The following is a 15073-nucleotide window of genomic DNA, read 5'->3' on the forward strand; positions in this document are numbered from 1 at the left end:
AATAAAACATCTTTCCATTTCACCTTATATTTATAAACCATTAAGTTTTTAATTATCATCTAATTTAACCTCTTAATTTTAAACTTTCACAGCATTAATTGAGGAGCAGTGTTCTTGTGTCGGCACATTCAATTATCATTCATTACAAGCACAATATTCACAATATTTCAATTCATTGAAAAATAATGCAAAAATCCACAAGTTATAGTTAATAATTTTGGATAAAATAACAATTTAAAAATCACAACACGACAATGCACGACACAAGGAACTTCAAACTGCGACCGTTGATCTTGCACGTACGCCACGAAAACCCCATGGGAGCCGTTGGATCCGAATTTCAGCGTCTTACGTGACAATTTTTAACCGCATTTAAAATCTGATTTGAAGTCCGAGATTTAAAATTCTCCTAAATAACCTTACATTTACGCACATACTTGTTACTGAGAGTGGCAGAGAAACAGGGGAAGATGGCAAACAAAGTGCGTTATGCTCTTTCATTTTCTTCCAAATGAATGTGTAAGATTTTTCTCTTTCAATTTCCTTGTTAAACGCCGTTTTATGTTGTAAATTTTTCTTCTCTGTATTTTCTGGAGTTAATTCCTAGGGTTTTAGATTGAAAAAAGTACTCTAAGCTGGGACTTTTTCTTTGATTTGATTATCTGGGTTAAGCTTGACATTCTAGGTTATCACTGGATGTACTTGAGAACAAAATTGAGGTTTTAAAGTTTGCCATCTTGTTTTTTCTTTGCTCAGGTAATTTTTTTTGGGAGTTGGATGAATTGGGTTACCTTTTTTATGTGGTTTTTTATTCTTTGGAAATGGTGCAGAATGAATATTCAGAAGTTAGTCTTTCTTTTAACTCCTTCCCTGCTGAGCAGTGTCGAGCATTGCATTTTTTACCTTATGTTCATCAACAACTTAATTTATTTTGGGTATATATACTCATTCTTTTTTATTTATTGCTATTCTTGTTGCTGCTACAATTGAAAAACAAGATTTGTCTCCACTGTGGTTTAGTCCTAGTTATCAATGCTGGATAGTAGCACGTAGCAGCCAAATTCTAGAAACATTATTGTGGGATTGTTGGTATTTTTATTTTTATTTTTATTTAATAAGGATATGTTATCAAAACTATGTACATAATTACACATTCAATACTCTAAAAGTACTCAAAGTTTAAGACATATTGCTAATTATCTGTAAAATGTCAGAATATAGGTCAAGAGGAAACACACAAGTAACCACAGAAAATACTGCTCTGGATGACTGTTTTGTAGCTGCCAACCGCGGCGATATGGTGCCAACTTTGTATGTTATTAATAACCATGAGTTATGATTTAAAAATGTATGCTTTATTGAATGCCCTTCCATTGTGTCTTCCTTTTATCCTTTATTTTTCATGCTTTGCTGTTTGAGTGTTTGTCATACAGGTACTGAATGATTTTTTTCTATTCTCCAGGTAGGCTTCGTTTGTGCAATTTAACAGAGTGTAGAGCATAGTGTGCTTAGGAAATAGTGATTTTGTATATATATACTGTAAGTAAGATCACTATGGGCGAGGAAGAACCGGTGAATGAATTTTCGGAGACTGATTCAAATGGAAAGAACTCTAAGGAGAAAATTTTGGATAGAAGTACTGAGAAAAAGGACTTGGAAGCTGACGAAGGAAAAGTATTGGCGAACAATGGAATCAAAGAGTTGAAAGAAAATATCGTAAAAGAAATTGAAGATGTGAAAGCTGATAATGTGGAAAAGGTAGAAGAGGACAAGAAAGTTGGTGTTGTGGAAGAAGCTATAGAGGATAAGAAAGAAACGAAAGATGATAAGACAGAAGGTGGAATGGATGGAGCAAAAGAGGATAAGAGAGAAGATGGAGTGGAAGAGGCAAGAGAGGATAATAAAGAAGATGGAGTGGAAGAAGCAAAAGAGGATAAGAAAGAAGGTAGAGTGGAAGACGCAAAAGAGGATAAGAAAGAGGATGGAGTGGAAGACGTGAAAGAGTATAAGAAAGAAGATGGAGTGGATGGAGTATACAAGGATGGAAAAGACGGGGCAGGAGAAGTAAAAGAGGATAAGGAAGTTGATGATGTAGGAGTGAAGGATGGTGTGGAAGTTGATGGTGTAAAACAAGTCAAGGAGGATAAGGCAGTTAATGGTGTGGAAGAAGTTAAGGAGGATAAGGAAGTTGATGGTGTAAAAGATATAGTAGAAGATACAAAAGGTGATAAATCGAAAGAAATAGAGGAGGATAAGAAAGATTTTCATATATCTGAGAATGATAAAATGGATGAAGACACTGGGGTTAAAGAAACAGTGGAAGATAAACAAAAAAATGAAGAAGTGGAAACTGAGAAACCAGAAGTAGATGCTATGGAAGTAGAGGGTGGCATTAAGGGGAAGGAGGAGGGTGATGAAAAGGAGAAAATTGAAGTGGCAATGAAAGAGGACCCGGATGAAGACAAAGATAAAGATAATATTGATAAGTTAAAAGAAGTGAAGGAAGAGAATAATAAGGTTAACAAAGGATCAAGAAAACGAGGGAGAGGGAAGATCAATGTGGAGAAAGATAAAGAAAAAAGAAAGGAATTGAAGAAAATAGAACCAAGGACTCCTACTATTGACCGCCCTGTGCGAGAAAGGAAGGTAGTTGAGAGGTTGGTAACATCAATTGAGAAAGATCCAACCAAAGAATTTCGCATCGAAAAGGTATTTGTTTTCAGTTTGACATTTGAAATATTTACCCTTAGTTATGCATTTATTATAACATAGTTTGTTTACAGCTTCTCTTTCAAATTGCAGGGACGTGGCACACCTTTAAAAGACATACCAAATGGTATGGTGCTTTCATTTTTTCAATTCTTCTTCAATAATGACCATTTAATCCCTTCTATATATACTCAAGGCAACATAAATAATTATAATGCATATGTCCACATTCTTTTTAGGTTTATGAGGAAATCTTGATGTGAGTCTATGATTTGAATTTAACATATTATCAGGCAAGAAATTGTCCAGATACATATTAATTACACTTTTCTAATTATGTTAAATAATGTGCCATTTGTAGTGATGGTCGATTGAAGATAATGAAATTATAGTATTTGTGTTCCTCCCCCACTCCCCTCCCTGTCTAAATATTAAGCCCTTCCTGATGCAGATTGTGATGATTTTGTGATCCATCCTTTATTGTTAATGGCAAATGAGATTATTAGCTAACTATAGTTCATTCATTGCATTTAATGTCATTTTACTATTGGGTCTATGGAATATTTAATCTCGAGAGAATGGGAAAAAGGTTTTTGCTATGAATATATAAGTAAAGGTTACCTGAAACTTGGGGGGTTTATCAATTCATGATTTTATATTCATTATGCTGTGAAGTGTGCATGCATATTTTTACTACTTCAGAACAGCTAAAAACTTTATCGCTCTTGCATTTTCTGCACTAGTTGCCTTTAAGCTATCCAGAAGGAAGACTGATGATACCTTCAAACTTCTCCATACAATTCTCTTTGGAAGGAGAGGGAAGGTATGTCTTCATTAATTATCTGTGTTTTTTGTTACAGTTGTTACACCGCCTCTATTTTTATTTTCTATTATGTTTTTGTATTATGTCACATCTATAGTTCAGGATATAGAATAGTGGTTGCGTAGATTGCAGAAAGTTAAAAAATCAAAACTTACCCGAGTTAAAAAAAGTTACACTAATGTTTTTATACATGACTCTGGTATTTTACTCTTTTGCAGGCAATTCAGATCAAGAGTAATATATCAAGGTTTTCTGGTTTTGTTTGGCATGACAATGAGGTAATTATTACTTTTCATAATATGAAAATTGGTTCTCATAACATGCAACTGTACCGTATATTATAATTGTAGGTTTTGTTTGGCATGACAATGAGGTAATTATTACTTTTTATAATATGAAAATTGGTTCTCATAACATGCAACAGTAGCATATATATTATAATTGTAGGTTTTGTTCGCAGTAACTTTTACTGATTTCATGCTTTTCTGTTTGAAGTTCTTTGTCTTTCAAAGGTTCTAAAGTCCAACAATTGTTAATGCAGGAAAAGCAAATGATTAAAATAAAAGAAAAACTTGACAAGTGTAATAAGGAGAGGTTACTGGAATTCTGTGATGTTCTTGACATAACAGTTAACAGGGCAACAATGAGGAAGGTGTGTTTGCTAAGCCTTATTGATACATTTTTTACTAATACCATTTGACACTGCCCTATCATTGCTTATAAATTTCTACTGATGCAGGAAGATATCATTGCTAAGCTGATAGACTTTTTAGTTGCCCCTCATGCAACTACAACTGTGTTGCTTGCCGAAAAGGAGAAGGTTTTTTTTGTTTTGTTTATCAATTTTTTTACTGTTATGTTGTGGTAATTTCTTTTTACTTAGGCAACCATGTTCTGGTCATAGTATTTATTCCTACTATTTATGATTTATTTATCATCAGCCCAGTAAAGGAAAAAAGCGCAAGCGTATTGTAAAACGGCGTTCATCAGGATCTGGGACAATTTCAAGACGTTCTGCCAAGGTAATATCTCACTCGGTTTACTGCAGAAATGTGAAATGTGACTTGATCAATGAACTATAATTTTGTGTTCCAAAGTCAAGTCTTTCAGTGGAATTAATACTAATGCTGCATTCCTTTGGACTAACATGTTTATTTCCCTTTTGCTTGTTTTGCACTCTGCATTGCTACTCTTACTACAATGGAATTGTTCTTGACCAATTGAATGACAAGCTGTTCTCATCCCTTGACAGTAGGGTTTAGTTTGATTCACTAAATAACAGCTCTAAAAACAGTTCTTTTTTGGTTTGTACCAACCTATACATGAGTGGATCTGAAGGTTCTACTCAAATTCCACGGACAGTAAACACTGGTGTAGTGAGATCATACAATCCTATTATTAGTATAATTGCAGTCTTGACTACGCGGGTCTTAGCTTAGGTTCAAATCTGTGTTGCTATTATAGCCCTCCAAAAATTAGTTTGTGTTGGGATGTGCTGTGGTTACTAGTACTTTTTTTTGTTGGTATGATTTGTGTCAGTAAGTACTTTGTACTATATAGCATTTCATGTTAATCTAATCCCATATTTTTTCAAAATATGGTGTCAACATTTGGTTTAATCAACTTTTTGTCATGTCTTCTTCAGAGTATGAGGAAAAATGAAGATTATTTAGCTGTGCCGAGAAAGAGTCCTACTGACACAGAAGATGAGTCAGATGAAGAAAATGACGAAGAAAATGAAAATGGTGTTGCTGGCAAATCTGAAGATGAAACATCAGAGAAATTTGAAAGTGAAGACAAAAGTGATTCTGGGAGTGAATCTGAAGATATGAAAGAAAAGAAAAAACCTTCTAAAACATCATCCGCCAAGAAAGAATCTGCTAAGAAAAGTAAAATTGAGAAAATTCCAGTTGCCAACAAATCTCACTCACCCCAAAAAAGAACTCCAAAGAAATCATCATCCAACCTCTCAAAGTCTGATGAGGATAGTGATGAAAGTCCTAAGATTTCAAGGAAGAACAAAAATGAGAAAGGAGGAAAGCAGAAGACATCAACACCCACTAAGCCTTCCTCCCTAGAGAGAAGTGGTAGATATCATTTGAAAATGTTCTGATTTGAATGCCTTTTGTTATATAATAAAAAGTACTTTTTAGCTTTAACTATTACTTGGGTATTTCTAGTCAATTCATTTATTTATTTTTCCATTTCCACTAGTTCAAATGTGAATTGAAAAAATGGTGATGATGGTGTAATCATATTCATCCCATTTACATTGTAAAACATCTTTCTTTTGTATCAAGCAGAAAAGGTTACTAGAGGAAGAGGCAAGAAGAAGGAGAAATCGAGCCCCACTGATAATCAGTTACATGATGCAATATGTGAAATTCTTAAAGAAGTTGACTTCAATACGGTAAGATATTTAAATAAATTGCAAAAAGTTCAGCGATTATAATTTTTATGTATAATGCATGGCTAAAGCTAGTGGAACTGCAATCTTGTATAAAATTGAATGTCAGGCAGACAAAGCTGGCAATAGAATAAACTCAAATGTAGTAAAGATGAGAATGTTGGTGGACATTAATGTGGCGGAGAAAAGGTTGGGTTAGCACCTATTGTAGAAAAGATGGTAGAAACTTGCATTAGGAGTTTTGTGCATGTGGGGAGAAGACTTGTAGAAGCTCCAATAAAGAGAGTCAAGAAGGACTTAGATGGGGGATTTCCAAATTGTTAGGGGTAGAGGATCAAGAAAGGTTATAGGTGAAATGATCAAGAAAGACTTAGAAGTCAATAGATTTTTTATAAACATGATATATACAACAATAGAATTGTTTGATCTATGTAACTGACCCCAGCTAGTTGGAAAAGGCTTTTTTGTTTGTAAATACATACATAAACCACTTCAAAACTATGTCTGGGCTTATTGTTTTACTTCAGAATGTATCTTTCTTGTATGAGATACGGTCAATCCTCCTTGAAACCTTCACAAAAATCCTAAGCTACGACATCTTTGCCTTTTCCTCCAATTTATGGATAGATTTGGCATGACCCAGTAATTGATATTTGTGATTGGCATAATCTGTCTGAGTCGCCTAGATGGATGATTAAAAATGTGCATTATACGCCACGGAATGTGGCAGCATTCCATGTCCTTTGTATTGCAAGTGGAATTTGAAGAATTCTTAGATGTAATATTGAATGTTGCAGTTATGATGCTATTGCTAGAATGCATTTCTTTGTCATTTTTGCAGACCATGTATTGCTATTAAACGATAGTGTATAATCATGAACAATACAATGGCAGTGCTGTATTTTAGTCCCTTCTGCTGAATATTCTCTTTATTTCTCTCTAAAATTGAGATTTTTGTTTTCCCTTTTGCAGGCTACATTTACTGACATTCTGAAGAAACTTGGTATTAATCCTTTTTACCTTTTCCCTTTAACACGTATTATACTTTTTCTCAATTGCGACTATAAGATAATGCTACTTTTGGGCCTTTGAGAAGAAATTCTTCCTTTGTATCTGGTTTTTGAATCATCAAGTGGCATGTACTCTCAAACCTGAAATTCTTAAAAGCTCTCTCCTATTTATAAGAATTTGACACTATGAAAATGAGAAACATTATATCATAACTCAAATTAAGTGCCTAAGTAAATTGCTTTCACTTTTCAGCCAAACAATTTGATGTGGATCTGGCCCCGAGAAAGGCAGCTATAAAGCTCATGATTCAGGAAGAGCTGACAAAACTAGCTGATGAAGCGGATGATGAAAACGGAGAAGAGGATGCAGAAAAAGATGAAGCCCTGTCTACAGGCCAGAAGGTTGAAGCTTGATTGATGAGTAGTCCTGACTACCTGGTGATAGTTTTAGCTATGTATACTATAACCCATTTATGTTGCTTCATTTGTACATCTTGTTGAGTGAAAGTGGCTGTAACATATTCCAGCCATCCATCCAATTTGAAGAGATAAAACTTGTATTTGTCAATTTAGGCTTCTAGTGCGCTGCCAGTGTGCACCTTCTTGTTTATACATAAACAGAATCTGTAGGATTTGTACTATAATGAATAATACTACTGACCAAAGCTACACTAGTCTCAAGAATCTACCTAGTTTAATAAAATATTTTACGTTGTTCATAACTAGAACAACAGTTGGTTGATAAAGCTTTTTTGGTGTGCTTTTAAAATGTTCTTTTAAAATCCTAATGTGGTCTTTATTTTTGTTGAATTAGTTTAATTCAGTCGAGGGTTTAAACAGGAACATGTAAATAGGGTACGTAGGTATCAGATCATGTTTTTCTTTTTTGCTATCTTTGTTTAATTTTATTTTTTTTTTCGTTTTAACTTGGTTGCAATTTTTATTAAATTATTTCAATTTAGTCGGACGTTTAACAATATGTTAACAGGTACGTTAGGTGTTTATTCATTTTTTTTACTTAATTTAAAAAAAAAAATTCACATGTCAACTTATCATTGTATCACATAATAATGTCACATGTCAAAGTTACTGTCATGTTTAAGTGTCTTATATCTTTTAATGCTTATATTTGTTATTTTTATTTAATTCAATCTCATTTCTTTTTTAAGTGAATTATTTTTGTTTCTTTCCAAATTAGAATCAAATCTATTTTTTTATATAAATTTTATAATGATATTTTTATTAAAATTCACATTTATATTAAATATTTATGTTATTATTTTTAATTCAACTCTAACTATATTATTTTAATATACTTATTAGATTTATATTTGATTTTTTGTTTATATAAAAAATAGGGTTAAAATTTGTTTGAAAAGAATGAAGAATTTTTCTTCTAATTTTAAATTAATTTTAACCCTATTTTTCTATAACCAAGTCAAACCCTATTAAACAATGAAGATTTTTATTTTTCTAATTTTAAAAAACTCTAACCTTATTTTTTTAACAAAGTCTAACATTATTTTAAACTAACTCTAATCGTGTTTTTTATATGTTGGAGATATGTATGACTGACTCAAGGGTAAAGGGAGTAAATCACTCGTTTTAGATCTCAAGGACAACAATGTCTCAAAAAAAAAAATTATTACTAATATTTCTTTATTAAATTATGTTTAAGAAAAAAAAAACTCAATTTTTTTAGTACTAATTAATATACCTCTATTAAACTAATTATAGAATTATGTTTAAGATAAAAAAAGGCTTCTAAAAAATATTTTATTACTAATATAGCTCTATTAAATTAATTATAAGTTTATTAAATTATGTTTAAGAAAAAAAGGCCTAAAAAATTTTTGTAGTACTAATTAATATACCTCTATTAAACTAATTATAGAATTATGTTTAAGATAAAAAGACTATCAAAAAACATTTTATTAATAATATAGCTCTATTAAATTAATTATAAGTTTATGTTTGGGAATAAAATTTAATTAAATTATTATTAGTGTATGTTAATTTTTATTAGTAGTAAAAATAATAATTAATGAGTTAAAACATATTTTCAGTAGATTATGATTTTGTTTACAAGAAAGAGAATGATTAGGTATCCTTATTCTTTTATAATCAATCTTGATTCCATTTCTTCTTTTGTCTCTTTATGACTTCTTTTACCTCTTCTTATTTTAGTTTCTTCTAATATTCTTTTTTTCTAGAGTATTGATAGATTACATCCCTTAAATCTCTTGAATCACATGTTGCTCGTCTGTATCAATCTTTTCATCCTCATTTTTGGTTAGTATGTTTTTTCTTTTTATTTGTGTTGTTATTTTTATTTTGTTTTGGATTTGTATTAGAATTAGAAATGTGTTTCTTTTATCTAGTTTTATTTTTCGGTACTTTTATATTTACAGAGTTTTGTTTTATTTTTATTTTTTTGCATATATCTTAAGGAGAAACTGAATTTGTTTATAAAACTATTAATTAGATTATGCTTTAGTTATTCGGTGGATAATAGATTAATTGAAGCATAATTCAAAATTGAGTTTTATGTAGAAAGATAATTCAAGTTTAAGAAAAAAAGACTTATTATCGAGTTTAGAAAAATAATATTTTTTTAATTATTTTTATTATTGATTTTAAAATGAACAACTTTGCAAGTTTGTGAAAAAGTTGAAACTTAAGAACAAATAAGAGACTTGAGACTTCAAGATATCGAGTTTATTTTCTAGATAACCAGAACCACATTTTATTGTTTTAATTCATTCGTTTTATATATTTATCTTTAGTAATATTTTATATATTATCATTTTTTATTTTATATAAAAATATATAGATATGACAACTAGAAAATTTGAATCAGACTATTCAAGAATTCAAAAGAAAAGAAGAATTGAGACTTTAATTGCATGACAAAAAGGAGCTATGAACAAAAAAGAGCAAATGTTTTTATATTGTAGATATTTCATTTTTGAAAAAAAAAATGCTTAAAACTTGAAAAATCTTTAAAACATGATAATTTGTTGGATATTGATGTATTTGATTTAATTTCAGAATTAAATATCTCAAGGGAAATTATAGGTTTGGAAGATGATAAGCCAATTGACATTCTTAATTATAAAAAAAGAATAAATTCTTTTCCAAATGCATATATAATTTATAGAATAATGTTAACAATTCTACTGTACGTTGTTTAAGCCAAAAGTAGCTTCTCAAAGCTAAAGATAATAAAAATTTATTTAAAACCAATAATGTCTCAAGAAAGATTAAACGGATTAGTCCTATTATCTATTGAGAAATAAATGTTAAATGAAATAATTTACGACAATTTAATAAATAATTTTGTATAAAAAAAGCTCAAAAAATAAATTTTAAATAAAATGTCTTATTTTTTAAGTTTGCTTTAGGCCTTCCAAACCGTTGAGTCGCCCCTAAAGACATCAAACATAAATATAATAACTATATTATAATAGTATAGTTAGAGTTTGTTTAAAAATAATGAAAGAAATATTTAATAAAAATGTTAGTTTTAATAAAAATATCAATCTAACATTTATAAAACAAAAATGGTCTCAATTTAAAAAGAGATATAATTGCTTTATTTTAACCAAAAAATTGGAAGTGAATTGAATTGAATCACAATAATAAATGTGTATTACTGACCGGTACCTTATAACTAATATGTATTTTAACTTTATAAAAGTTCATAATCAATGTAATATGCCCTAATAATAGTTAATAGAATTTTATTTTATTTAAAAGACAATAATACCCATAAATATTGTACATATGTTTTAATATTTTATTTAATATTCACCGATAAAAGCTATAAAATAATTAATTAATAAAATAACTATATTTTAATATTGTTAAAAATAAAAATATAATTAAAAATAAAAAAAGAGTTTAAATTAATAGAAAAATCAATACAAAATAGTGTTAAACATCTAAAAAACTTACAAAAAAGTAATTAAAGTATCAATTTGGGATTTAATTGAGTTTCCAAAATACTTATTTTTATTGCTTAAATATTTCAAAGGATATTTTTGTATTTATAAAATCTGTTATATGTATCTATATTATTTTAATTAATAGAATTAATTATTTCAGCTTTCAATGTAAAGATGATGAAACTAATGCATAGTAATTATTCCTTAATGAGTATTCATTGATTTCATCATTTTTAGATTGAAAGCGGTAATAACTAAATACATTAATTAAAATAGTATAAATGCATATAACATATTTTATAAAGACCAAAATATCCTTTTAAATTTTTAAACAGTAACTTTCTAATATAAAACAAGGATTTTGGAATTGTTAAGGTCTTTACTAAAAAGCAATAAAAAAAAGATCTCTACTTAGGTTTTTTTTTTGTAATTTTTTTAGATGTTCAACACTATTTTTTTTGCTAGTTTTTTGTTAATTTAAACTTTCTTATATTTAATTTTTAGCAACATTAAAATATATTTATTTTATTATTTTTTAATTTTTATTGGTGAACATTAAATAAAATATTAAACACACTGTATAACACTTATGGACATTTTTGTCCTTTAAATAAAATAAAATTGCATTAATTGTTATTAGGTAATATTTTGTTTAATATCACACTTGACTATGCACTTTTGTAGGATTCAATGCATATTAATTATCCTTAACCACTACTCTTAGCAAAATTTATAATAAATATAGAGATTAAATTCAATATAAGATACTGACATGTGTGATAATGTAGATTTTTACCATTATCTAGGCTATCTTTTGCTAACAAAATCAACTCCTCTTGAACTTTTTACCTACTTAATCATCACTTTTACTTTGTTTTGTGAATAAATACAATATGGGTTACATAGATCTAATTATACCACTAATCCCCATTTTTGTGTCCAATTTAATGATAAGAAGCTTTTATCTCAAGTCAAAGAAGTTGTCAAACAGAGAAGAAAGAAGAAAAAAAGCCAAAATTGAAGATTTGAATATAGCAGAATTCAAGGCTGAGCGCCAGAAATCAAGGTTGAGCCTCATTCCTCTCGCAATTTCCAGCGCTCAACGCCAGAAATCAAGGTTGAGCGCCATTCTTCTCGCATTTTTTGGCGTTGAGTGCCAAAATCCAGCGCTGAGCGTTGATTGGCTCGCATTTTTGGACGCTGAGCGGTGCGGAGACGACGTTGAGCGGCACCTGTGCTAATGTGGCAAAATTTCACCTTTTTCTTCTGGATTCTCGAGGGGAAACGATCTTTGGCAGTTTGGGACGTGATTTTTCACTCTTTGGGAGCTTGGAGGTGTGCTAGGGCTTGTGGGAACTATCCCTTCCTCCTCCTTGTATCTTCATCTTCTTCCATTTTGTAAGTTTGGGCTCTCCATGACAATGGAGAGCTAAACCCATTTTGTTGGGGGTAAATGTAACCACTAAACTCTCTTGTATTTTGCAAATGCTTTGAATATATTATATGCCTATTCCATTAAATGCTAGTATTCTTGTTTCCTTGCTTAATGCTTGCTTGGTTTGATCACCCATTGCATGATACTTGGTTCATTGGGTATTGGAAAATATCTTTTGAAACCTAGAAATGAAACAAGATGCCTAATGGAGCTTGTGTCTAGGAATGGAGCTTGACCCATTGGTTGTCTTAAACCCTAGTTCATAAAGCAGGTTTGTTGTTAAGAGTTCAAGGGATTGACTCTTAATAGGGAAACCTAGGCTCATTCTATTAAGGGATTAGAGTTTGAGTAGACTTGTGGGTTGACATTAGTATATTAATGGAAAGGGTATGCTTTCTTTTATATGCATGGGAGTGAGGTCGGTGAAATCTAACCCCCAACAATATCATTCGATATCAATTCTTATCTTTTCCATCGTCTAGCGTTTTAACCGCCAAAGTTCACCTTTTATTTTTTTTTATGCACAAATTTACTTTCTTAAATGAAACTCAAAATATGGATTTATTCATTAGTTTAAATTAGTCACTAATTACACAATTATTTAGTATACACGAGTCTCTTGGGAAACGATATCCCGATCCTACCGATTACTACTTGCGCGACTTGGTACACTTGCCAAAGTCTTAACAATGTGACACTGATACTAACCTTAATATGTGACACCGGCAATGAAATTGGTGTGTGACACTGATTCTAATACATGACACTAACCTAACACATAATACTCATAAGATGATACTAATTTGATACATAGATATTTTTTAAAAATTTAAAAAAAATAACAACAAAAAACATGATCGTGACAACTTTTTATTTGCCATAACTATTAAAACATAGTTAAAAAAATACTAAATTAAACAATTTTAACAAAATATGGCACCTGATTGAATATATATATATATATATATATATATATATATATATATATATATATATATATATATATATATTACTATTGAACTAAAATAGCTAAAAAAAATAAAGATGAAATTAATATTTAAGTCTTTCTTTTCTCTTCCAATTGTAGTCTTTAAATTTTAAAAAATCTGCAAATTCAATCTTCGATTTTTCATATGTTTTACTCATGGAATGTTTAATCTAATGTATTCATTTAAGCAGCTGTCAAAATGGGTTGGAATCCGCGTGTCAACCTGGTTCATCACAGGTTCGGGTTGGGTTGAAATATTTTAATAAATTTTAATACGAGTTGATTTTTGATCCGACTCATTTAGAACCCGGCTCATCCGGATTGAACCCGTTATGAGCCGGGTTGGCTCACCAACCCGCAGATAGAAGGGTAACACAATTGTTTTTAATTAAATTGAGTTTTACATTTGGATCATGTTAGGTTATTTTTTTTAGCCAACACTAAATAATTTGTATTTTGTTGATTTTGGTTTGTATTTGGATTGTATTAAAGTTTATTTAGATTTTAATTAGAATTATAATTTAGTTTTGACTGAAAAATAAATAAAAAATTGTATTTTTTTTAATTAAGTGAACCCATAAGCCAACTCGTTTAACCCGCCAATCCGTAGTTGGTCGGGTCGGGTTCGAATTTTTTTGACTCGCTAAAAAGTAAGCCGGGTTGGGTTGGCTCACTAAATCATCAACCCGTGATGGGTTGATCCGGGTCGGGTTGGGTTACCCGTTTTGACAACTCTATATTCAAAATATTATCAAGAAATATTTTAATTAGTTAAAATAGAAAAACTAAGGAATAAATATACGAAAAATTAAGAGTTAAACTAAAAATATAAAAATTTCAAAATATAAGGATTTCAACAGCTTAAAAAATCGCAATTGAGAGATAAAAGATTAAAAGGGAAACAAAATTTTCGATTAAGTTTTAAGTGACTCATATAATTAGATATTTTCAATTTATTTTTATTAAAAAAAAATTATTTTATTAATTATTTAATTACTTTTTTATATTTTTTAATTCAATTTGTTCCGTGTTAGTCTATTTTGGTATCAATAGAAGTGAATGATGTAATACCCCATTTAATTATAATGAAATTAAAGGAAGCATCACACTAAAATAATATCTTAGCGCAGTCTCGGAGTTTAAACATCACTCCTTAAAAAACCCAAGGCACACCAGATGCCCAAAAAGAAACAAGTTAAGAAGTTTAATAGAATCAGATAGGAACCTAAAAGACAGACTAGTACATGGGCCATAACCCTAAAGAAAAACCCAAATAAAACAGGAAGTCCAACCTAGGTTGACTATGCAGCAGAATCATCTCTTCACTGTTGACCTCGGGTACCTCTCGCATCTGTTCCCATCAATAAAGTGATGATCATCGCAAAAGGAAAAGAACAACATACAATGCAAACAAACAAGCAAACATGGTAAGCTAGAGTAGAAACGGTTCATCAAGCAGTCACATGCCATTACACAACCCAAACAGTATATATATATATATATATATATATATATATATATATATATATATATATATATATATATATATATATATATATATCATCCAAACATGTTATGACTTCTCAAACAATACACTAGACTCTGACTCGACTCATCCGGATACATATAGTCTAGTCAGATTCAGCGGATGCTTGCACTTGTGGTGGATTACCCTGCTCACCCCCGAGCTGCTCATCCCCGAGTTAAGTGTTACAAGTGTTACAATGTTTCAATCCCCCCACACAAGGTTAGCC

The 15073-nt window shown here is 30.2% G+C and overlaps 1 protein-coding gene across 5 annotated transcripts; it reads left to right on the forward strand.

Moving 5' to 3' along the window:
• Positions 1-366: 366 nt before the first annotated feature.
• Positions 367-7697, forward strand: LOC114187728 (DEK domain-containing chromatin-associated protein 4-like). 5 transcript variants are annotated; one of them, XM_085674735.1, is made up of 13 exons: positions 367-519; positions 1215-1348; positions 1463-2709; positions 2803-2836; positions 3453-3532; positions 3751-3810; positions 4074-4184; positions 4272-4352; positions 4474-4554; positions 5178-5619; positions 5836-5942; positions 6912-6942; positions 7203-7697. In XM_085674735.1, exons 3-13 carry the CDS (start codon positions 1555-1557, stop codon positions 7361-7363), a joined length of 2343 nt encoding a protein of 780 aa, XP_085530861.1. In that variant the 5' UTR covers positions 367-519; positions 1215-1348; positions 1463-1554; the 3' UTR covers positions 7364-7697. The 5 variants fall into 5 exon arrangements, with proteins under 5 accessions (XP_085530861.1, XP_027931860.2, XP_085530862.1 ...); XM_028076059.2 differs by having other exon boundaries at positions 1215-1311; XM_085674738.1 differs by having other exon boundaries at positions 428-519; positions 1222-1311.
• Positions 7698-15073: the final 7376 nt, after the last annotated feature.

This window comes from Vigna unguiculata, chromosome 6, assembly GCF_037176805.1.
Source record: "Vigna unguiculata cultivar grain cowpea cultivar isolate G323 ecotype 2 chromosome 6, ASM3717680v1, whole genome shotgun sequence".
In the NCBI taxonomy this organism is placed as follows: Eukaryota; Viridiplantae; Streptophyta; class Magnoliopsida; order Fabales; family Fabaceae; genus Vigna; species Vigna unguiculata.

What these genes read in the sequence shown, in the direction of transcription:
- LOC114187728 (XM_085674735.1), top strand. Translation starts at nt 1,555, where the DNA reads ATGGGCGAGGAAGAACCGGTGAATGAATTTTCGGAGACTGATTCAAAT. An exon ending in ACAGGGCAACAATGAGGAAG is followed by an intron (nt 4,185 to 4,271) that starts GTGTGTTTGCTA and finishes CTACTGATGCAG; the next exon opens with GAAGATATCATTGCTAAGCT. An exon ending in TTCCTCCCTAGAGAGAAGTG is followed by an intron (nt 5,620 to 5,835) that starts GTAGATATCATT and finishes TGTATCAAGCAG; the next exon opens with AAAAGGTTACTAGAGGAAGA.